At 43.2% G+C, this 25,243-nt stretch overlaps 1 protein-coding gene across 1 annotated transcript in view; it reads right to left on the minus strand.

Moving 5' to 3' along the window:
* The window catches only part of LOC144826313 (sodium-coupled monocarboxylate transporter 2-like), a 717,317-nt gene that overhangs the window by 638,422 nt on the left and 53,652 nt on the right, over positions 1 to 25,243 (minus strand). The window contains exon 2 of the mRNA XM_078684656.1: positions 17,994 to 18,059. Within this exon, the coding sequence (XP_078540782.1) occupies positions 17,994 to 18,059 (66 nt within the window). The remainder of the gene's footprint in view (positions 1 to 17,993; positions 18,060 to 25,243) is intronic.

The raw sequence follows: 25,243 nt of genomic DNA on the forward strand, positions 1-25,243 counted from the left end.
TTTGTGCTGCTGTTCACCAGGAGGGCAGCATATAAAGGTCAAAAGGGATAAAAGCGGTTCCCGGGCCGTACTTTGAGTATCACTGCTCTAGTGTGTGCTGCTACATAGGCCTGCCCAAAAGACTTGAGGTGAGCTTCAATAGGGGTTGTGATGGACAGGCCTTCAAGGTTAACCCATATGTATCACTGTTAGGGTCCACCTGCTGGTGCTAAGACATCAGGTCATCTAAGGTCCAGCATAGGGATGTGCTCCCTCAAGAGAGTGGTCGGTGGACTGGTCATGAAGGCTGAACCTGGCACGCTACTTCCAAATTCGGCAGCACTAACCATAGGGCCACATCCTCATCCCCATTGAACACCATAATGCCCCACTGAGAGAAACTTGCACTGCCTTTAACTACAACCCAATTGCGCTCCGCTAAAAACACCTGGATGCGACTCAATTCAAATTATGCACGGCACAAGAGCCACATGCTTCTAAAAAAAAGTGACAAAATCCTGGAAAGCCTGGAAAAAGCAAGCACTCGGAGGGAAGCCAAGATTAAGTAAAACATGTGAAATGGAAGAAGGAACAAATTGGTTACCTTAACGCTTTTGCACTTATTTATCAGAAATCAGTGAGTGCTTTGCCTGAAAAGCTAAGGAAATGACTACAGGGCAGGAAGGGGTGTGTTTTAATGTCCTTTACATATATCCTTACAGAATGTAAGCAGTATGGTTTAAAAGACCACATTCGTGAATTCAGAGCTGCGGTATGCATGTTGTTTTCCGATCCACCCATCAAGCAGGTATTGCAGTACATCCAGGAATGGTGCACTTCCACACCCAGGGAAAACAATGCTGTTCAGAGAAAGACACGGAAAAAAAGTAGCACTTCACTGGCAAACTCTGTAAAGTGGCGCTAATGTGTTTTGGGTGTGAATAAAATCAATATGGCCCCTTTTCGACCGATTCTGTCTTTATTTAGTTATCTTTCACATTTTGAACCTTTTATATCTCTCCGTCCCGAGGCTGCACTTTGGTAGTGCAAATTCTCAGAAAAAGAAGACCTAGCCAGCATTTTTTTGGACCCATTTCACAGGGGAACAAATAAAGGAAATAAAAGAGGGAGTAATGGCTACAAGGCCCAGAGAAGGGGCACCCACACCAGTGGTTAATTTGTAAAATAAAAAAGTGCCTCAGGAGGCAGTGCTAATAGGATAAATGTGTTGGTGCAAACTGCCTCCTGACTAGAGCCCCAGCACTTAATATTATGGAGAGCACTTGGCCTAATGGCTATGGCTGCCGATATCAGGGCTTGGTAACTGGGTTTGAGTCTCAGCGTGGCTCAATACCATGTGATTCTGAGGAAAATCATGTGCCTTGAATATGAGTGTATTCTTAATTGGTGCTTTAAGCGCTTGTACTGAGGATTAGGTACCAGTGCTGAGCACTGGAAAGCTCTACCCCACATTTGGACCTTACAGCTTGCCCCAGAGCTTAGAGGCCCAGGAAAAGGGGCCCCTTCTCCCCTGGGCCTCGAAGCAGTAACAAGGCATTTCTTAAAACACTGCCCTACCACAGCAGTTCTACATATATTTTAAATGCACATTCCCATCATGGGTGAAGCAAAAGTTATCAAAAGCCAGTTGATTTGGCTGCTCCCTCCTCCCCTCACCCATCTCTCCTTAGTTGTGTCTGGCTGGTTCTGGAAACAAAGGGGCCTTCGGTCCCCTAGAAATAAAATGCAGAAAGAAAATGATTGCTTCTTAACAGAGGCGCTGCCCCGCCCCAGATACTGTGATCCAAGATAATTGCAGGCCAAGTTGCTATGCCTCCGTTTGTCCCTTCCTCCACCCCCAGGAATGCCACCACGCACTGACAAGCAAGGTCAAGACATCTCGCATTTGTATTGTGACTGTGTGAGGCATGGGGCCTGGATGAGCTGGTGTGCTAACTGTGAAAGTGTCCCTTCACAGTGAAGCAGTCCCCCTGTTTTTATCTGAGCATGAGGACCTGGCAGCTGCCCATGGATAGGCCCTGGGTGGGGGCCACGAGTAAAGGTATTCCAATAATGTTGGTATATCAGGAAATGGCAGGGTCTCCCTCACTCCTGAGAGGTGCCCTGTGTGAAAGCTTCAGTTTGCCCCAGAGGTGTTGCACCATGTGCTGACGTGTGAGTAAGGCTGCATGCGCTTGGGCCTCGTGCCCGGTAACAGCAATGATCGACACCCATACTGGTTTAGTGGCTGGGGTGAAAGACCTCGAGTGGTCTCAACCCATTTATTTTATAACCTCCGACCACACCTGGCCCGCGGGTGAGGTGTAACAGCATATGGCGTGCACTCAGGCAAAATGACAAGACCTCACCCCAGAGCTTCCAGGGGGCATGTCAGTCCCAAGTGTGCAACAGCTGTTCACCAGAGGTGGATGTTTACAGCCCGAAGCTATCCCACCAAACACAAGTGTATCATTCAAATGGTTATTTGGTGGGTTACTGTGTCCATCAACTGTGGCCTCAGCAAGACATCGGGACCAGTTTCATGAGGTTTTTTACTTTGATATCTATAGTGGGTCTGCATGCACACCTCAGCAAGGAAAGTCCTCAAGCAGGCACAACAGAGTGGTGGAGATGGGGGAAGGGGGGCAGAAGGGAATACCCATCTTCAATCTCCACATTCCCTGCATCAGGTTTTGCTTTAAGGCTCCGTCTTGTGAGGCCTTAATTTATTCTTCAGAGTGTGCTTGTACCTGTGTTGTAGCCAGGAGAGACTCTGAGTCTGTACAGCATCGTTGGGGGGGGGGGGAGATGGCAGCAGAGGGACGCTGCAGTTGTGGTGGTGCTTCAGGTTCTCCTCCTCTGTGCCCACCTACAGTTTTTTATCTTGCTCAGGAGTATATTCATCTGCTCATCCAGTGCAACCCGCACCGTAACACGGAACACACTTCCTGTGGTTCGTTCACTGGTCCGTAGTCACCTTTCCTCTCGAACAGCCATCCGGCACGGGTGCTGAGCACCCTCCTACCTCATCCTCCTGCTCTGAAACTTCACCAGCAGCACCAGCTAGAGCCCCCTGCAGCCCTCACTGCCTTTTTCAGACAGGGTACTGCCATAAAGACTCCTGCAGTTGTTTGGCTTCTGCACCCCTATGGTGCTCCTGAAGAGGTTACCCCTATGTACCATTCAGCCTCAGGATCATCCTGTAACTCCGCCTGCAACACAAATTAATAAGTTAACATGTTCCTACCCTAGCTTTGCACCCCAGCCAACATACCAGGTATGCGGTAGGAAGGGAGACGGAATGACTTGAAGGCACAAAATGAATGCCACATGGGCGGAGTTAGGTATAAGTACCTTGCCTCCACTCTATGATGTGCCGGACATTACACATGGCCCACGCTGCACTTAGGGGACTCCTGGAGGGTCCCAACCATTAGACATGTTGTGATGCCTAATGTGGTACTAGGATGGCCGCCCTGCAGCCTCAATCACACCGGATCTCAGCTCTGCTGTAACAGTCGATGAGCAGTTTTAAAAGTAGCATTATATATTTCTGTATTTTCATGTGGCTGTATGGAAAAATTTTACTGGGCTTTCCTCCCGGACAGAGCCTCACTTGGTGTCAGCCATCATGCAGCCTGGCTTTGTGACACCCCATCACCCCCTTCTCCCCACTTGTTATCAGACCACTAGCTGGGGCTGCAAATGGCGATTTACTGAAAAAACATGCCAACATTTTTTTTTTCTAAAATGGAATAAGGTCTCGGCAAGAAAATGTTGCTTTTTTACCATTGTTTTAGCATTTTTGTGTGTAATGGTCAATATTTCCAAGTTTTGTACTTTCTACTAGCTTGTTGTTTATGGGGAAATGGAGGTAAATCCGCACTCCAAATCATAAAACTGTACATTTCTAAAAATGTGTCAAAGTTATGCTGAAGGTTTTTTCAAAGAAATTGATCAATAACTAGTGAATGTAAATGGGAAAATGGATACGTTTGCGCAAGGCTTACATTTGCAATTTTTTACATCAAAAGTTTTTCTACAAAAGTAATATAGAATCAAGTTTCCCACATTATTCTCCTCACACACTCCTGATAATGTAGAAGTCATCTGACTGGATCAGTCCGCCGTACACAGAAAAGACTGAAATATTTTGAGTATTACATCCAGTAACAGACACTGAAGCAGCTGCGCTACGATCTGGAAACAGCTGCACTGGTGTTTATCAGAGCCATCGAAATGGGAGTGGGTACCCCATAGTTCCCTGGAGGACGATTAGCATACCCCACACTGATTCTTTAATCATGACATCTCCACATGTAAGAATTTGGCAGAAGCTTCAGACCGATTGGCTGTATCCCACTTTTGAGCCTATTTTCTATCATTAATATGTAGCTGTTTGTGATTAACAAGTATGCATTTAATTTACAAGTAAACGCACTGGCTGGATAATGAAGTATTAATTGTGGTTTCCTGCTTAACAGAGTTCTGTTTCTGCAGCACACCCCACTACCCTGAGTAAGTCTTGCCTGGCTACTTTCAGGATTACATGCTAATTGGTGATCAGTTCTGGGCCCAATAGAAGCGTGAGACCCTTAGGCATAATTTAAGCCTACTAGTGTATAATTCCACGCCTGCACATTGATGTGTCCAAAAAACGCATTGCTGAGAACCAACAACTGCACTGTCATGTACAATATATATATATTGCATACGAGCCATGAACCACTTGGTTATAATTACGATTAAAAATTCATAGGCATAAAGAAATACAGGGCCTTATTTATGAAGGCCTTGCGCCGCCGGTGCGCCACTTTTAAAATGGGAAAAAGTGACGCACCGGCAGTGTAAGTCCTTCATAAATAAGACCCCAGTGCTGGGGCATGGCTACAGCACCATGCAAGATGGCGGCTTGAAGGTGCTTTTCCGCAGCGCCGGACCTCTTTGTGGAGTCTTGTGGCGTTTCCATGGCGTTTCCTGGGCTGCATTTGCAGTCTACTTGCATCGGAACATGACCGCAATCAGGTGAGCAGCTTCCTGTGGGGCCCGCCATTTTCTTAGAGCGCGTCTCTCCTCACAAGTCTGTGTACAAGCTCAAGAATGTATCGTTGTCGAACGACGCCTCCCCTGTGGCCATGGTAACTCTTTCTTTTTGTCAATAGCGCCTGACACACAACTGGGGATATTTCAGTTATTTTGCAGTTTTCCTCAACATTTTGGTGTTTTGTCCTGTCTGTGCCCTCTTGGTGTGACACAGATAAATGGCATCTCCTGCAACCTGATTGTTTGCTGCCCAGTGCCAATGCCATTTTCTATGAATCTTGTGATCGGCATGATTCCGAGCTTGAGCACCATCGAGTGAGCTGCCTGTTTTCATTTGCCGCATAGCGCTTCATCAATTGTTGGCGCCAACGCATCTGTGGCACTGCTGCGTCCGCCATTTTGTCTAAGCGTGTTTCTCCTCACCGAGCTGTCTGTTCCTTCAAGCGCTTTGTTTTGGATCTATGGCTCCCCAGTGGCACTTGTGACTATTGTTTTTTCACTCAAAACACCTACCACATATTTGAGGATATTTCAATGCTCCTGCTTCATTCTTCACTTTTTTGGTGCTTTGCTATGCCTGTTTCTTTATAATATGTCTTAGATTATGGTTTTTCCTGAAGCCTATTTGTTTACTAATTAATGCCTTTCTCTGTGGCTCAATGTGCTAGGTACATGCATCTTTAATGTCTGTTTGGATCATTGAATGCTGTTTTTTATAGTTTTTTTTTTTCAAAAGCAATTTTCTAAATACTTTTCCAACTGGCTATATTTTGTTCCTATTTTGTATGCTTCTGTTTGTGGCGCATTAGAATACCACGCAGATTTTCCTAAATAGTTTATTTCATTTGTGGTATTTGAACTTAAGAACTTGATTCATATTCAATCCAGTAGTGGCATGGATACTTCTACTTTGCCTAGTGGTTGACTGACTTAACATTTACATTTGTTGTTTAGCCTCTTACAGCACTTCTGGAGCGGCCCTGATGGTGTTTCTACATTCAAATTTACCTTTAGATATTTTTGAATATCTTATTATGTTGTTTCGTTTGTTATATACATTATAATATACATCCCTAATGTTGTTCCCTATTGTAATTTGTTTTCTCTTTTATATATCCTTACACAGGTGTGTGATGTTTGTTCCCTCACTCCATGTGGCTCCTTCCCTTCGATTCTTATGTCCTGGTTCATTTTGGATTCCCACTCATCGAGCGGTCCATCTTGTTGAGTGTCGCCATTGCCCCATCTCCCTCTTGTATGTCTCCCTCAGGTACGTTACTCTCAGTCGTCCTTTTGGATATGTACTGTCTCTTCTGCTATTTCATCTTTCCCACTTATGCATACTCCATTTTCTTTCCCTTCTTTCACCCCTGCCCTTTTTTTTTAATGTTGTCTGTTTATTCTTTTCTTTCTACCCATTCCGCTTCTTTTTTGCTGTATGTTGCATGTATACATTTTTGCACCTTATATTCATATTGTTTTTCTGCTATTTGTACATTTGGAGTTGTTTTCCAGGAATGTGAAATGTTTTATTAATCCCATTAAACGGCAGAGAGTACTTTCCCTTTTAGCTTCTTATAACCCTGATATAGTCGTTTTGCAAGAAACCCACCTTACTGAAATTGAATCCCTTAAATTAAAAAGAAGTTGGGGTGGTACAGTTTTATTTTCCCCTTCCAACAACAAAAATAACTGAGTTGCCATTTTATGTCATAAAAAATTGAAATGTAAAGTTTTGATACTGAAGGTAGATGGATCTTAACTAAATTGCTTATTGATTCTACTCCCTTAACTGTTTTTAATGTTTATGGTCCTACTCAACCTGAATGCTCCTTTTGGCCTCGAATTACGAACAAATATATCCAACATAAAGATGAAATATTCATCTTAGGAGGAGATTGTAACCAGATTGTTGTTCCATTCCTTGATCGTAAATCCACTGTTCGCTTAATTTCTCACAAAACACATAAACAATTTCTCGACACCATTTTACAATCACGTTTTACTGACTCTTGGAGACTCTTAGACCCGGACACTTTGGATTATTCTTTTTTCTCTCCTCACGCATCTTTCTCACGACTTGACTACATTTTTCTTTCTCAGCCTTTATCTCAAAACTTATTATCTTCTTCTATTGAACCCTTAGTTATATCGGACCATGCACCCATTGTAACAGATATTGATTTACTTCTGCCGCATCCCAAGCCATCTCGATGGCGTCTTACCAGCGCACTTCTCACTTATCCTAATTTCTCTTCATCTTTTTGCTCCTTTGCTAATGACTAGTTTCTATTGAATTCTGATCCTAATACCCCTCCACATATCCTCTGGGACACCTTTAAAGCCACTGCTAGCGGATTCATTATTGATTTTGTTTCTAAGAAAAAGAAGCAATATCTTCAGAAACGTAAAACCTCCCTAGCACACATAAAGTCCTTGGAACATAAATTTTATACTTCTTCAAATAGATGTATACCACCAGATCTTTTGCCAAACTAGACTTTAATAAGTTTACCACTGACAATGCATCTTCAATTCTCCTTCATAGTAGTGCTTGTTATTAAGGTGGTCGTAATAAATCAGAAAAACCTTTAGCTAACTATCTTAAATCTCGTAAAGAACGTACTCTTATAGAATGTATTTATACTTCTGATAAAACTCTCCTACATAAAGATAAAGAAATACTTGACCAATTTAAATTATTTTATCAAAACCTCTATACTCCAGAATCTCCTCCTACTCCTTCTCTTATTCAGAATTATTCGGAGAAACTTCCTAAACCTTCTTATTCTCACCTCAATTTTCCAGATCTTGAACTTGACCTCTCACTACAGGAACTTTCCACTGCTTTAACATCCCTTACTAAAGGCAAAACACCCGGTCCTGATGGTTTTCCTGTTGAATTTTATTTACATTTCTCTGATCTTTTACTACCCAAACTTTTAAAGCTTTTCCAATCATTCTACTCATCCGGTAGGGCAGTTGGCACTTTTCAAGATGCCACTATTTGTCTTATTCCGAAGGATGGTCGCGACCCTAAATTTTGTAAAAATTATCGTCTAATCTCTTTAGTTAATGTTGATTACAAATGATTTGCTAAATTAATTGCACTACGTTTAGATCCCTTTATGCCTCATCTCATTGGTAAGGAGCAATGCAGATTTATTAAAGGAAGACTCACTTCTGATAATCCTCGTCTTTTTCTTAATGTTTTGAATAAAGCCCCATCTCTTTCAATTCCTCTTGCCGCTATTTCTGTTGACGCGGAAAAGGCTTTTGACAGAGTCGACTGGTGCTTTTTGTTTGCTTCATTACGTTGGCATGGCTTTGGTCCCAAATTCATCTCCCTCATATCTTTGCTAAACTCTGCGCCCAAAGCCTCAGTACTCATAAACGATCAGCTTTCCTCTTCTTTTTACCTTCGGTGGTGGGCCAGGGCTGTCCCTAATCCCCTCTTCTTTTTGTCCTAGATCTTGAACCATTTCTTTCCTCCATCCATAACAATAATTCCATTTCCGGTTTTCATTATGGTAATAATCAATTGAAACTCTCTGCATATGCATATGATATTCTTTTGTTTATTTCAAATCCAGAAGTGTCTGTTCCCCCTTTACTATCTGAATTTGACTCATTCTCTTTAGTTTCAGGATATAAGATTAACTCAGACAAAACTGAAATTCTTCGTTTAACCAAGACGTGTCTCCGTCATCTTTTTTCCTCGACTGGCTTCGCCTGATATAGCTCAAAGATGAAATATCTTGGTATTTGGTTCTCCGGCTTCATTTAATCTTCAGTTAAATTAAATATGTCTGTGGTTTTGTCCCGAATTGATCAATTGTTCTCCTCGAATCCTCTCTTACTTTCCTGGTGGGGTTGATTGGATTCAATTAAAAGGATTATTGCCCCTATGTTAATTTTTGTCTTTTCCATGTTGCCTGTTCATGTTCCTGCCCTCTATTTCAAATGTATAGGTTCCTCCATCTCGAAAGTCCATTGGAAGAACAAAAAACCTAGAATCTCTCTTGTAACCCTCCGCACACCTAAACCTAATGGAGGAGTTAATTTTCCAGATTTCCGTCTTTACCATAAATCCTTTTCTTTACATCAAGCATCACATTGGCTTTCATCAGAGCCTTCCCCCTTTTCTCCTTTCTGGCTCCTTATTGAACAATCTTTATTATTACCCTTTTCTTTTGATGAAATGATACGCTTCTCTACCAAATCATTCTATACTTTATTCCCTTTATTTAAATATACGTCCTCTCTTTTAAAACCTTTGGTTCTCTCTACTACCATCACACGTGAAGCATTTTTAAACACCCCCATTTGGTATAATTCACTTATCCTTTTAAATATTAGACCCATCTTCTGGACTTCTTGGAGGTTAAAAGGTATCATATGGGTTAACCATCTTTTTGATGGTTTATTACCTTGCTCTTTTTGCCAATTTCAACTTTTGTTCCACTGTCCACGTTCTTTTTTACAGAAATGTACTACTCTTATGGCAATAATTCTAGATCGTTATTATTCTCTCCCTTCGTCAACCACATTTACACCTCAATCTTCTCTTCTTACACTCATCTCTACTCTTCCTAAAGCATCTCTTATTAATAAATGTTTCTCTTCTCCTAACCCAGATCGTGCCAAAACTAAATTGGAGCTTGCTTGGGAAGCAGATTTGAGCTGTACTTGGTTTGTTGCTCTTTGGGATAAGCTCTGGTCCAGATATTTAAAAATCTCTCGTTCTGCCTCTCCTACTCAATCTTTATTCTATCTATCCCATCAACTTTAACTTCCTCCTCTTTCTTCGTCCCATTTCCTTCCCTCTTCTGACTCTAAATGCTGGACTTGTGGTACCTCAAATGAGATTTTCTGCATCTGCTCTTTTTCTGTCCTGCTGTTTCTGCTTTTTGGGGGAAAGTCTGGTCATCTCTTTCTCACATTTTCACGCTTTCTGTTCCATACTCATCTACTCTTCTTTTTCTGGGTAGTCTTTCAGACTCCTTAGATCTTCCTGTGGACTCACGTGGTCTTTTCGATCTTATGCTTGTTCTCGCATTCCAACACATTTCTTCCAATTGGAAATCCCTTACAAATGTTTCTATACAGGGTTGGTGGAACACTTTATGTTATTTTCACAGGCTGGATGTCGCCTTTGCCTCTTCCTGCAAACCAATACGTAACACAGATCTTTACTGGTTACCTCACACCACATACCTGGACCTTTTGACATTAAAGATACTCTACTCATGTCAACTCAGAACATTTTAAACCTCCTTGAAGGACTTTTACTCTCTCCTTTTTGCAACTTTGTTATCTTTTACAGGTTTAATATGTTATATCATTGCTCTATTTACTGTATATTTTATATTGATAATGTGTACCATTTATTTATCTGCCGTAATTATCCCTAATATTAATATTTTACAATAGTATTGTTTCTTACCCCCCTTTCTTCCCCCATTCCCTGTATCTTAAACATCCCCATAAAATGATTTTGCTTCCCAGTCATCGACATTAGCACTGTTAATATTCCATGTTATATTTAGGCATCTTTACTGTTGTTGCTGATGTTTTTGTTTATCAATGTTTTTACTCTTCGATAAAGCTTTTCAAACATAAAAAAAGAAATACAGTGCAGTTGTACCCTGGATTATAAGGTAAGGGATAAAGTGTCATTTTTAGTCTCCTGAATTCAGCAATACGACTAATGTTATTCCATTGTGAGGGAGTTTGTGAAAACATAGGTTCAATGACTAGTTACTAACAACTAGGATTTAACAACGTTGATGAAATCTAATGATAATACCAAAAACAGACAATAAAGTGCCAATGTGAATGCCCAATGGTGTTTGTTTGTTCTTCCTGCTGTCTCATACGAAAAGTCCCACCATGTGGGTATTGTTTTCAACTGAAGTTTGTGAATGTAAGATGGAAAGACATCCTCCATGGGCTGCCTATTTTGGACCTGTGCTGTGTCATTAATGGACCCAAAGCGTGTTTTACAGTTGGACTGACTTGTGAGTGGAATAATGTTGTGCGATCTTTGGAAAGCAAACATCATTGGATTGGCCAGGTCTCAGAGCATGAGTTGCTAAGGTTACCTGGGACCATTCTGGGTGAGAAAAATTTATAGAATCTGTGCATTTTATACCTTCATGCACTCCCTTGGGTCCAGTGGCATAGCTAGGTGAGTGCGGTCAGCACTCCTTTTGGGGGCAACATCCTCCCGCCCCAAAGAACACGTCATCCATTGGCCAAAACCTCTAGACTCTTAGCTGCACCGGGTGGTAAACTTAGAGGCCACCATGGGTGGCAGCAGGTCTAGCTATGCCACAGCTACGGACCGTAGTTTTCAGTAACGCCAGAGCTTTGAGGTCCTCTGGATGCCAGTTGATATACTGGCCAAAGCAGTAGCCGTTCGCCAAATGCTGTCAATATTGCCTTCACTTGCCACAGTTTTAGTCCTTTCCTGCTTTATATATTAGGTCTACAATTAATTCATAATTTAATTATTCATTCATTAATTGGTAGAAGTATGAAAACGCTGCATGGTAGGACGTCTGCAATTGCCAGCAAGTTCCAGTGTTCATTAATTGCTATGTCTAAATAAATAATGAGTTCTCAAAATACTTGCCATTTTTGGGGCATTATAGATAAGGCTAGAATTTGAAAAAAAACACAAAAAAACACAATTCACAGGTTCTAAGCTTCTCACAGGTCTCTGAAAGAAAACCGGGTATGGCAGGTTTTCCTAGAAGCTGTGCAAACAAGGCCCAGAACTTTAGGAATAAGGGGCTTATTACATTGTCAGTCCATCTTGGTCTCAGGACCGACCACCAACATCGGGAGGTCAGACCGCAAACCAACCACGTCTGTCAGAAAGCTTCTGAGCAGTAGTGGGAGGCTTTCCAACCGACATCACGATCGACCCCTTAGTGTTAGATCTCAGTGATCTGAGCACCAAAACTAACATGGGCTTAGTTTTTTTTACTGTTTATCTTCACTGTGGATTGACCACACACATGTATGCTCATTAGGTCTTGCCTAGGCAGCGTATGCGCTGTCTCGTTAGGACATGTAGTATATGCCGTACTAGGTGAGTCCCCGCCACATTTTTCCTATCTGTTATTGAGTGAATCTACTACTTGCTATTGGCTAAGCGCGTTTAATGTCCCTCCTTTTTTACTTCGAGTCAAGCGCGTTTTAGTTTAGCGTTTCACGGGAGGCATTGTTTCAGTTTCTGTTACTTTGTTCCCATGCATGTATACATGGGTTTTTTTTTGTAGTCAAGCGCATGATATTGTTTGAGTTGAAATGTTACAGCGTCTGCTGAGTGTGATTCCCGGCACGTATATTTATTTATTTACTTCTAGGCAAGAGAGTGATATTAATACACTTCAAATGTTTCAGCTGGTGCCAACTGTGTTTCTAGGCACGGAATAATTTTGTGGAGCTTGGGACAAACGCATAATATTGACAACTAGTGCTGAGTGTATTTTGAAGCAGAAATTATGTTTGGCAACGTTGGTCTAAAATGTTTTGGAAAACACGATGCATAGTTAACAGAGGAGGTGTGGCTTTGGTCACGTTATTGGTAAGTTTCTTTCTTTTAATGTTGTGCATTGTAAAATTAATTGGAATATTGGGTGTTAAGTTAAGCCTGACGCTTTGTGCCAATTTACCAGAAGGATGACTATAATTTAAGTTTGGGTTTGCTTGTATTTCACCATGATAGAGATTGTTTTTGCTGCTTGAGTAGGGGTTCTCCCCACCTCAACTGGTAACACCCACAATTTTAAACATATGCTAGTCTTTTTCCCTGTGCTGACCAAATAAACATACACAATACACCTGCAAACCTAACCTTGCAAATGAGCCAAATCCAATATTCATGAATTTGTCAATCAGAATTTGGAAGTTATTTTTGTGAAATGGTGCACACTAAGGTGAACTAAATTGTTTATGGATCTGACTGTGAGATTGGATGTTTGACAAGATACACTCGCTCTGCTTGGCAGCACGGAATTGCTCTTAAGCGCTGTGTGGGAAGCGCGCTGTGTTTTTTAATCTCCCTTTTGTCTATTTATGTTTGTTTAATTTTTTCTTAGTCCCTGTTTTTAATGGGGGTAGCTGTCCCCTTACCTGCATTTAAAACTACTCCTCACCGCTGCTTTAGCGGGTCCGGTCCTGGGGGCTTAGTTTCGATTGGAAGTTCGGCCGCCATCTTGGAAAGGGTAGCGACGCTTTTGGGCGCCATCTTGAGCGTCCTAGTGGGGCGGATCACACGTGGTGGCCCTATTTAAGGCGGCTCGTTTTGTTGCTCTGCCTTGACAAGATACACTCGCTCTACTTGGCAGCACGGAATTGCTCTTAAGCGCTGTGTGGGAAGCGCGCTGTGCTTTTTAATCTCCCTTTTGTCTATTTATGTTCGTTTCATTTTTTCTTAGTCCCTGTTTTTAACGGGGGTAGCTGTCCCCTTACCTGCATTTAAAACTACTCCTCACCGCTGCTTTAGCGGGTCCGGTCCTGGGGGCTTAGTTTCGATTGGAAGTTCGGCCGCCATCTTGGGAGGGGTAGCAACACTTTTGGGCGCCATCTTGAGCGTCCTAGTGGGGCGGATCACACGTGGTGGCCCTATTTAAGGCGGCTCGTTTTGTTGCTCTGCCTTGACAAGATACACTCGCACTGCTTGGCAGCACGGAATTGCTCTTAAGCGCTGTGTGGGAAGCGCGCTGTGTTTTTTAATCTCCCTTTTGTCTATTTATGTTCGTTTAATTTTTTCTTAGTCCCTGTTTTTACTGGGGGTTGCTGTCACCTTTCCATGCATTTAAAAATACTCCTCACCGCTGCTTTAGCGGGTCTGGTCCTGGGGGCTTAGTTTCGATTGGAAGTTCGGCCGCCATCTTGGGAGGGGTAGCGATGCTTTTGGGCGCCATCTTGAGCATCCTAGTGGGGCGGATCACACGTGGTGGCCCTATTTAAACCAGTACTCGTACGCGCAGCGGTTTCGCTCAGCGGGCGCGCCTTCGCTGCGCCTGAGTCGTGCCAGAGTCCTGCCCGTCTGCGCCCATCAGCGCTGAAGAGGCGGTTGGCGGGCTTCACTCATTTCTTGCTGTCATCAGGTAATGTCTCCGTCCTGTGGTTATACTAGGGAGGAGCTGCTGGAGATTAGGCGGTCGGTCCCTGACTGCCTGTATGGACCAGTCAGCCCTTCGTGTGGCCCAGTTGTTTGTGCCTGCGATACTTGGTCGCTTGATGCCCCTTCTTTGTCCGTTGCCGCGGCGGGCTCTCCCTCGGTTATTCCACCCCACCTCAGACCTTCCGCTCCCCGAGATATTATTATTTGGAATCTTAATATCCGTTCTCTCCGGAAACATTACTCAGAAGTCCATGACTTTTTAAAAGACGAGACACCAGATGTGTTTTTCATGACTGAAACATGGCTTCAGGACATGGATACGACAGTCGTCAATCTTGCTCTCCCCCCTGAGTATTCCATCTTTACTCATAATCGGGTTACCAGGGGTGGCGGTATTGCGATGGCTGTGAAATCCAATTACCCTTGTGTTTGGAAGACAGTTGACCTGGCAGGATGTGAATGTACTTTCTTTAAAATCTCTTTCAGTCATAATTTCACTTTTTCTGGCCTTCTTATCTATCGTCCTCCTGGGTGCGCTATGACTTTCAGAAAGGCTCTCTTGGAGTGTATCAGCTCCTTAGCAATAGGTTGTGCTAATTTTAGCATAATTGGAGACCTTAATCTCCATTTTGACTGTTGTCACATCCTGGCTATTAATAGCACTCTGGCTAACCTAGAGGCGCTTCAGCTTACTCAACTGGTCACTTCCCCCACCCACGTGGGTGGTCACATTCTTGATCCTCTATTTACCAACTTGTCTGGGGTTAAAGTGGCCAGACCTTGTTCGGTCTCGTGGACCGACCACTTTTTAGTTAAAATCTCTCTCCAGATTGGAGAGCACCCCCTCACGCCCGTACACAGAGTTGTGCTCAAGCGTCACTGTAGGAAACTTAATCAGGAGGATTTTCATCATCTCTTGGAGCTTAATCCGCTAGGCCCCCTTCTTAATGTTGAGTCTGGTTATAATCACTATGTTGAGTGGGTCTCTCGGGCCTTGGACGCGTTGATTCCTGCTGTTTGGACTAAACAGCGTTCTAAAACTTCCAGCCCATGGTACGACAGTTCCCTGCTGCCGCTAAAAAAAGCCTGCAAATTGGCTGAGAGGGACTGGTGGAAACTCTATGAGTAGAGAAGTGTAGCTCAGTGGTTAGAGGCGGCAGACCCGGAAGCTGAGATCGGCCGCGGACCAGGGTCTCGGGCTCTAAAATTCCACAGACTCGATAATTCTCGCTCCGGTGCCTACTCGACTCACGGGGTCACACTCTGCGACTCTGGGCAATAGCTTGCTTAATCTCCACTACGGCCCCTCGCGGCGGGATGCCTGGCTTTCACCTTGTGGATACCCTACCGGGGTATCTCACAGGGGAATACCAGGACGGGTTCCCTAAGCAAGCGCTTAGATACCGTGTCGGTGATTTGCGCTATATAAATACATGTACATTTACATTTACATTTACATATGACGCTGAGAAAAAGAAGCTCTATTTGGCGAAAGTCAAAATATATCATGGAGCAGTATGTAGAGCCCGTGCTGCCTACTACGCCCAGGAATTTAGTAACAGCTCCAACCCGTCCAAACTTATTTTTAAGGTCCTTAAGGACCTGACAGCCAATAGAGCCGCTATGACAAAAATCTGTTCAGTGACCCACTGCGAAGATCTGGCCTTGTTTTTTATTGAAAAGGTCCAGGCCATCTATCGCGCTTTCCTAGTACTGAGCCGGTGGCTGAGCCCACTAACCTTCTACCGACCGGTGGTCATGCCCTTGTCTCCTTTCCTATTCTATCCTCCGAGACGTTTCTTATGTTGGTCAGTAAGGTAAAATCTGGTTCTTCTACTGACCCTCTGCGTCCAGCTCAGTTTAAAGACTCTGCAGACCTCTGTCTCCCCCCTTTACGCCACCTTATTAATCTCTCCCTCTCGTCTGGTGTCGTTCCAATTAAATGGAAACAGGCTGTGGTGACACCTATACTCAAGAAGGCCACCTTGGATCCTCTCAAACTTGAGAGCTACCGCCCAATTTCACTCCTTCCTTGGCCTGCTAAAATCACTGAGGCCTTTGTAAATGGGGTGTTGTCTGAACATCTCACTAGGGCAGGTATTCTAGATCCATCCCAGAACGGTTTCCGTGCGGGCCACAGCACTGAGACCGCACTGCTCTCTATGACAGAACACCTCCGGGTCCGTGCTTTACTTGGGTCAGACCGCGGCGCAGATCCTGCTGGATCTCAGTGCCGCGTTCGACACGGTCTCACACAGGATTTTACTTCAACGCCTTGGTGAGGCAGGTGTGTCGGGCACTGCACTTGACTGGTTCAGATCTTTTCTCGCTGACCGGACCTTTAAAGTGGTCACTCCACCATTTGAGTCCAAGTCCCATACGTTGCAGCTGGGTGTGCCACAGGGCTCGTCGTTGAGTCCCACATTATTTAATCTTTATGTGAGGCCGCTGGCAGGTGTCGTCAAGCAATGGGGCATTACCATGGTCTCGTATGCTGACGACACTCAGCTGGCGGTCGTCCTAAGTGGTGACACCGACCTTGATGCCCCCAGATTCCGGAATGGACTCTCTGCAGTGGCCAGCTGTATGAATACCAACTGTCTCCAGTTAAACGCCAAAAAAACTGAGGTCATGGTTGTGGGCAAGCGGGCTGACCTTTGGGGTGACATATGGTGGCCCCCTGAGCTGGGTGCTACCCCCATTCCTGTCCTGGAGCTACAAAACCTGGGGGTATGGCTGGATCCTGCCCTTAGCTTTTCTGGACACACTAAAAAAGTGGTGCCCATCTGCTTTAGCATCCTGCGAGGCTTAAGACCGATTTTGAGGTTTTTTGATCCTTCCACTAGGCAGCTGGTTATACAGGCCTCTATTCTTTCTCGGCTTGATTATGCCAGCTCGCTCCTATTCGGAGCCAATCAGGCAGAGATCACTCGGTTGCAATGTGTCCAGAACGCCGCAGCCAGAGCCCTGGTGGGCTTACGTAAATTCTGTTCTGCAGATAGTACCATCCGTTCGCTACCCTGGTTGCGTGTGGCACAGAGGATCCACTTTAAGACCTTGTGCCTTTCTTTTAAGATCCTCAAGCTGGCCTCCCCCCAGAATCTTCGGAATCTCTTGGTGCCCTATGTCCCTGCCCGAAACTTGAGATCGTTGGGACAGAATTTGTTAACTGTCCCTCGGTTCAGGCTATGTAGAGCCGGCGGTCGGTCATTTAGGGTACTGGCCGCAAAATTGTGGAACTCCCTTCCGCTCCATATCCGTGAAATAGATGAGCTCCTGCAGTTCAGGAGGGCTATTAAAACCCATCTTTTTTCTCATTTAGTCTAGCCTTCTTGTAGTGCTTTCTTTTTCCGTAGCTGCGGTGTTGTGTTTGTTACCCTTGGAAGCGCCGGGACGCCCCTTGGCTGGGGCCTCCGTGCGCTATAAAAGTGCCTGTAACATAACATAACATGTTGAATTATATTCGTGGTAGCTGTCAAAAAGAATTCCATTTGTTGTCATATGTACACTATTTAAATTATAGCATTCCTTAACCGCATGCGCGCTAGCGGCTTTCCCGCTGCGCGCTGCGTTTTTTAAAAATCCGCGTTACATGGCGAGCTCAGCTCGTCATCAGCGTGCGAGCGGCGTAACTCATGACGAGCAGAGCTCGTCATGAGCGCCGAAGTGGTTAAATTATTAATTCGACAACATGTGAAATGTTAAATTATGGCAAGACAATACTATCAACTAAAAAAAACATTCCGTTCTTTTATGAATAAATAACTATAGTCATATTTCTAGGATGTTCTAATTCAACAATTCAACAATGTTAGGAAATATCTCTTACCGTCTGAACTAAGTAGATTCCTGTTGCGGCACAGCGCACTACCTTGTTAAACCGCAGCTCAACATACTACAGAAAAAATAACATAAGAGATATTGAAAATAATATCCCAAAAAGAGAACAATAGTAGCATTGATGTAGCATTCAGTAAATACAAATAATAAACCAATATACATAATGAACGTTAATGTCCAGATGCATGTTGAAAGGGCGAATCATCCGTATTTGTGGTATGATTTCACAGGTTACATTAAATGATTAAGGCCTCTTCACGCATAATTGAATTAGAGTTTAAACTCATTATAAATCAAAGCCATCACATTTTTCATAGGACCAGCAGACATCCACGAGCCAGACACACTATTGCAAACAGTTTGTTTAGAAAATCAGTTGCCCCACATTCGATATTGTACCATCTCTGTTTTATTCTACATTTGTTCACTGTTCTCGTGTTATTTTCTCCAAGATAATATGATGGAATATCTCGCCTAGAACATGAATTGAAACTGACTGTTGTGAGGTTAAATACACAATGTAAGCCTTTGAAGTATTTAGTTAATAAAAACATGAGGTACTCCATTTTCACAATTTTATGTGGAGATTCAGCAGTGATTTTATCTCTCGTATTTGTGCAGGTTACTTAGGAACATGCTTATTACTAACTGATCTTATTTGTCTTGTAAGTCAGTTTATCAGCATAAGCGTTCTTTAATGGAAGAAAGCATTCAGTGCCTCATTTATGAAAAGTGACGCATCACTGAGCAGAAACAGAGATACACCACTTTTCATAGCGACATACTCACAAAACCATGGATGCGCTGTATTTACAATTCAGCACTGCATTAGGCAAGGATTTACAGATACGTCAGGAATTCTGATGTATCTGGTGCTGCAAAAAAGACGCATTGCTGCGGTGGGTCGCAAAACAGATGCAACTCCAGCAAGATGTCATAACCCATGGACCTGCGTCAGTCCTTTACTCCTGCTTGAAGAAGGCGTGAAGATTTTGACACAATCAAGTGGTAGAAGTGGCGTAGTGAAATCTCCTCAATTTCACTGAGCCATTACCAAGTGGCTTTTTTAAGGGGGAACGTCCACTCTGCATACATTATACCTGAAGCAGGTGTGATGTAGCGTAGGCCTTTAGTGATGCATCCTCCTAGATGTGTCACTGTAAATAAGGCGCAGTGTGGCAAATTAATTACGCCTCCCCAGCTTCCCAAAACATTGACGCAACAGCGTGGCGAGACCTTCATAAATAAGGGCCTCAGTTTTGTTCATTAACAAAGCCCGGTGCCTGTATTCTTAGCAACATGTCCAACTGTGACGCACGCGGGCTACTGAACAATAAACTCCAGGGTGCTTTCATAGGAAGACTGGTCCCCTGGGGCCCCCACGGAGAAATCGTTGTTACTCAGTCCCAACTCCACACTTCAGCCCATGGGTAAGGACCACTTCCTAAACCCCCCTCCTCCAATCCTCGACACATAGTAAGGAACAAAAACAAAGTTAAAGCGTTTAAAGGAGTGAAAGGAGGTAAGGGAGGAGATCAAAAAGTGATTGTGGGTCCCAGGAGGGGAGAGGAAGCAGAGGAAGCGGAAGAAGCCAAAACTGAGACAGCAAGGTAGAGTAAGCTTGAAATTCAGAACCAAAAAGCCGCCCAGAAGAGCAAGGTAACCTCCTCCCTTAAAGCATATTTCAAGGTTGGATGGAGGACGAGTTGAATAAAGAAGAAATCACTGAGAGAGTGATACCTCCAAAAGACTCGACCAATGCTATTGACTGGGGAAAATACATCTCCCCTAATAGATATCAGGTCTTAGCTGTGCCTTTAACTGAAGAGAGTTTAAACACCCCGGCAGATTATGGAGGGGTACAGAGAAGGGTACAGCAGGGAGCACAGGGAGGTGAGGTTCCAGACACCCCAAGTCAGGGCCCGGTCACCTCTGACATATCAGGGGTGGCGGGGAGCAAGGAGCTACCGCTGAGTGGTCTGTTGAAAGCCCTGTCTATCGAGATTTGATCAAGTTTTAAATTCTCACAAGGAAATCAGATTGAGATTGGACAAGCCTGTGATACCCTGGAGAGAAAGATGGATGACCTCAGTACAAAAGTACAAAGTAGTTTATTGTGCTGATTATTTAAAATCTTACAATATTACACATCTAATAAAATAAAAAATAAAAAAAACAATAAAAGCTATATAAAAACACTTAAAATGTTGTTGCATCAATTTTGTAGTCAGTTACATATTTACAATAGTTGTGCTCCTAATTTCATTTAACTATCCTTAGGAACTTTACAAAGGTAGCATTCAAAATGATATCATTCGAGTGCAGGCACCTAATGCATGTCCTTATGCCTCGTACCTTGAATGGAAACTTAAGCAAGGTTCTTCTCTCCTGCAAGAGTTCAGGGCAAGTACACAGTAGATGGAGAATATCCTCCTCACCACTATTACACAGTCTGCATTTGGTTTGGGTTACCGGTCTCTCCCACGGAGGAAGGTGACACAGGCCTGGCATTATTCCAAAACTTGCTTTAAGGAGCACCTGTTTGTTTTTTTCCGTCCATGGTATTTCCAGGTATTGTTGAATTTCCTTCTTTTTATAACCGTTTGTTATCACCCAATCGTGTTTTCTCTTAGTAACAATAGCTTTGTCGTTTAGAATGGATAGATGGTTTGCAGTTTTATTAATTATTTTCTTAAACAATGTCTTGGTTATATTATTTTCCCATATAGACGAGACCGCAAAATCACTTATTGCTTCCCTAAGATAATGCCATGCAGTAGAGTTAGTGCCTTTATTTATTTCTCGCCATAGCAGGTGCGATATCTCATTTTCATGGTCACTTTTTATTTGATTCCATACTTGTATAAAGTGGCCTTGCCTTGCATAATGTTGGTTGGTTAGTCCGAACTCCAACCTTACTTGTGCAGGGGACGCATTCGCAGGGAGGCGAAATAGGGCCTTGTTATGGCTTTGTTCAGAGTTTCAGTATCCTTACCCATTGCGGCTTCACTACCATATGTGATAGTTGGTAGGAGTCTTGCACCAATAATACTCAGAAGAGGGCCATAAGTTAGGCTGGAAAGTGACTTCTGCACAATTCTGAATGCTGCAGTTAATGCATTTGCTTTTCTTTGGATATCCCTTTTTTGTAACTGGTAGTTGCCCTTCTCGTCAAATAACACACCCAGGTATTTATATACCTCCACTTGTTTAGTTCGGTCTTTTCCATGAACCATTTACTTTTGTATCTTTTCTTGTTATTTTTGTTAACTACCATTATCTTAGTTTTTGTCTCGTTTATGACCATCCCATTGTCTTTCGAGTACATGTGAGTCCGCCTAATTAGACGCTGTAGTCCCACTTTTGCGTGGCTTAGTAGTATGACGTCGTCCGCATATAGCAACTTCGTGAGACGCTTATCAGCTAATTTCGGGGGGGTGCGCATTTTCATCATCCAGTATTCCAGTTAGGTCGGCAAGAAACAGATTAAAGAGGAGGTGGGCTAAAACGCAGCCTTGTTTCAGGCCTTCGTTTGCTGGAATCTCCTTAGATAACGTTTGGCCATCCCCCATCCTCACACTCACCTATGTCTTTGTATATAAAAGGCGAATCAGCTTAAGGAAGGTAGCTGGAATTTTCATTTTCTCAAGTTTTTTCCAAAGTAAGTTTCTATTGACACAATCGAATGTGAAAACATAGATACAAGGGTTGCTTCAGTCTAATTGACTTATCCATAAGTAGGGCTAGAACCAGTGTGTTTGTTGTTGTTCCTAAGCCTTGTATGAAGCCTGTTTGGTTTAAGGGCAATTTCTTGGTTTCCCTCACCCATTCAGATAGTTTAGTCAACCAAATTCTGGCAAACAACTTGGCGTCCGTATCTTGCAAAGTGATCAGCCTGTAGTTCTCTGCAAGTGCCCAGTTTCCTTTTTTAAAGATTGGGGTTATTAGGGATGCTGCCATGACCTCAGTACCAAAACAGTCCTACTGGAGGAGGAAGTAAAAAGGCTCAGGGAGAAGGTCAGCATAAACTCAGCGGAGATCACAAAATTAAAATCTTCTGAGTCTGAGTACCTGGACAGAGTAGAGAGGTTGGAAAACTTCCAGAGGAGGAACAATATAAAAATCTTGAAAGTCCCCGAAGGCAGGGAGGGAGAAGGTATCAAGGCCTTTGCAGTACGCTTGATAAAAAAGGAGCTGCACCTAGAAGAATCTGAAGAAGAGATAAGTAAAGACATTCAGCGTGTACATAGAGATCCGTTTAGGCTTACCGCAAGCAAGACAAACCCTAGGAAAATACTAGTAAATTTCTTCACTTTTTCATTAAAGGAGAAAATACTATCAAAAGATTTGAAGTCTGTGGAAGTGGAGGGAGTTAGATATGAAATTAGGTCAGATATTTCAGCTGCCACTTCAAACAGACAGTGGGAACTTGGAAAAAGAATGGACCAGCTGAGGAGCCTAGGAGCGATAGTACAGTTGAGGTTCCCAGCATACTTAAAAGTGATGATGAATAATAAATTGTTTATCTTTTACTCCGGAGAGAAGGTAGATGAGTTTCTAAAAGATTTTCAAGCGAATAAAAAGTAATCTCACTTGTTAATGTACTTTTCAACCTAGCTATTTTGCCACTATGCTACTTTGCTATCCAGCTTAGTTGAAGTTTAAATTAAGAGTAAAGAGAAAAAAATTAAAAGTTAAAAGTAAGAGTAGGATTTCTTTTTAATGTTTGAAGGAAAAAAATTAAATTAAATAAAAATAAAATAAAAAAAAGACACACTAGTACACCCACAAGTATGGTTAACCTTTATTAGATGGTAATGCGCGTTGGGGGGAACTCCATATGGCCTGTTGGCTATGGAGAAGTTGGGAGGGGGTTTCCGGTGGGGGGGGGGGGGTGCACAGGGTGGGGAGAATCTGGGAAAAAATATAAAATCCCTTTAGAGCCTCTTCTAATGTCTCTAGAAATAGGTTTTTAGCAGTATGGAATGATGGGTAGTACAAAGAAGGGAGGGGTTATAAACATATTTTCTTGGAATCTAAATGGCCTATGGGATAGAAGTAGGAGGGCGAGAACACTCCAGTACCTGAAGGATACTACAGCCAAGATTATTATATCTCAGGAAACGCATTTAACTGAGCAGGAAGCTATAGAGCTCTTTAAGGCTACTAAATGGGTAGCACACTTTGCAGGTACAGCCCAAACAGCTGTGACAAAAGGGGTGGTAATACTAGTCAAAGGTGGACTGCAAGTGAGTCTGGACTCCCACACATCTGATAAAGCAGGAAGATGGGTAGTAGCCAGAGTGAAAATCTTGGCTCGACCATTTACGTTAGCGGGTTACTACGGACCAAATCATAATGAAGAGGGCCCCCTACAAGATCTGTTGACTGAGCTTTTAACTTCGTCGGATCCAATCATCTTGGCTGGTGATTTTAATGTTGTGTTAAACAACACCCTGGATAAATCCATATATAGTCGAGCTCAGATTAACCCTAAAATGCATAATGTAATCAAGCACATGATAGAACAGCTGGGTTTGCTGGAGATTTGATGACTTAAAGTTGGGACACAAAGAGGCTTTACTTTTTTTAATAAGAAGTATAGGCACCAGTTTAGGATCGATTATTTCTTGGTAGATTGTAATTTGAAAGAAGAAGTACAGCTGGTAGAGCTTAAGGGGGTCCACCTATCAGACGACTTAGCGGTGCTACTCACGTTGAAGGTTAATAAGGCAGGTACCCGGTCCAGATGGACCCTCGACCGTACAATTTTGTTGGAAGAGGAAGTGGTACAAGTCCTTAAAAAAGAAACAAAATAATTGTTTGAGCATAATTGGGGATCCGCAGCCCCCGGGGTTGTATGGGATGCCTATAAAGCTTTTCTTAGGGGAAGACTTGGGGCATTAGCAGCTGAGAAAAGGAGAACGCATCACCAAGAAGTGGCAATACAGGAAGAGAAGATCCGATCTTTGGAGGAAAATTATTTGACCCAAGGATAGATGAAGAGGTGAGGATAGGATGGCACCGAGAAGTGTCACAGTTGAAGGCAATGTTGTCTACCATTTTGCAAGAACGGGTGAGAAAGAGATGGGAGGCCAGCCAAATGGCTCATTTTGAATATAGCGAAGGCTGTGGCAAACTTCTGGCTTGGAAGGTAAAGAAGGATCAAGTAAGAAATAGAATTGAGGAAATTATATGTGATCAATCGGGCTGTATGGTGTGCGACAGTTAGGGCACTGAGGAGGTTTTTCAAAGCCATTTTTCCAAAGTCTATCGAGATGATCTTACGCCATCCAAAGACATCCTCAACAGATGGGGGGACAGAGCAAGGGAAACCCACTGACTAAGGAGAAAACATGAACTCTTAAATAGAGAAATAGGTGCCCCAGAAGTGGGTAAAATCTTGGCTCAGTTAAAAAAAGGGAAGGCTCCGGGCCAGATGGGATTCCTCAAGAGGTTTACAAAGTTTTGGCAGATATTCTAGCTCCCATCACAGTCAATCTTTTTAACGAGCTGTTTGTCAAACACATGGCGATGCCATCCTCCTGGAAGGAAGCCACAATATCGCTTATATTGAAGCCGGGAAAATGCCCCCAAAAAGTGTGACTCATATCGCCCTATTTCCTTGCTAAATAGTGACTATAAGATCTACACTAAGATCATGGCAGACAGATTGAATGGGATGCTGGTACACTTAATAAATGAGGACTAAAAAGGTTTTATTCAGGGAAGATTCCTGAAAGATCTGACCTTCTCTTTGATTGGCACAATAGATGGTGGCTCTAGATGCCGCCAAGGCTTTTCACCGCATGAACTGGGTCTACCTGAAAGTATTTGCCACTTCCTTGAACTTGGGTACAAATTTCTGCAATGCCCTGGCTGGTTTTTACCATGCCCCTAAAGCTAGGATTCTAGTTAACGGTTCCTTATCTCAACCAGTTTCAATATCCAGAGGTACTAAACAGGGTTGCCCTCTCTCGCCTTTGCTCTTTAACCTATACATAGGGCCTCTGTCAATAAAGATCAGGGGGACCCTGAAATTCTACCCTTTAGCTTCTCGGGCTGGGGAAAAAAGCTGGGGCTCTATGCGGACGATATTGTGATTTTAACCACAAATACCTCAGTAACATGGCCTCTGTTGAAGACCATAACAACAGACTTTGGGAGGGCATCAGGCTATGAAGTGAATGAAGAAAAGTCTGAAGTAATGTCCTGGAACATCGAAGGTCAGATATCTGG

Source organism: Lissotriton helveticus, chromosome 3_2, assembly GCF_964261635.1.
Source record: "Lissotriton helveticus chromosome 3_2, aLisHel1.1, whole genome shotgun sequence".
NCBI lineage: Eukaryota > Metazoa > Chordata > Amphibia > Caudata > Salamandridae > Lissotriton > Lissotriton helveticus.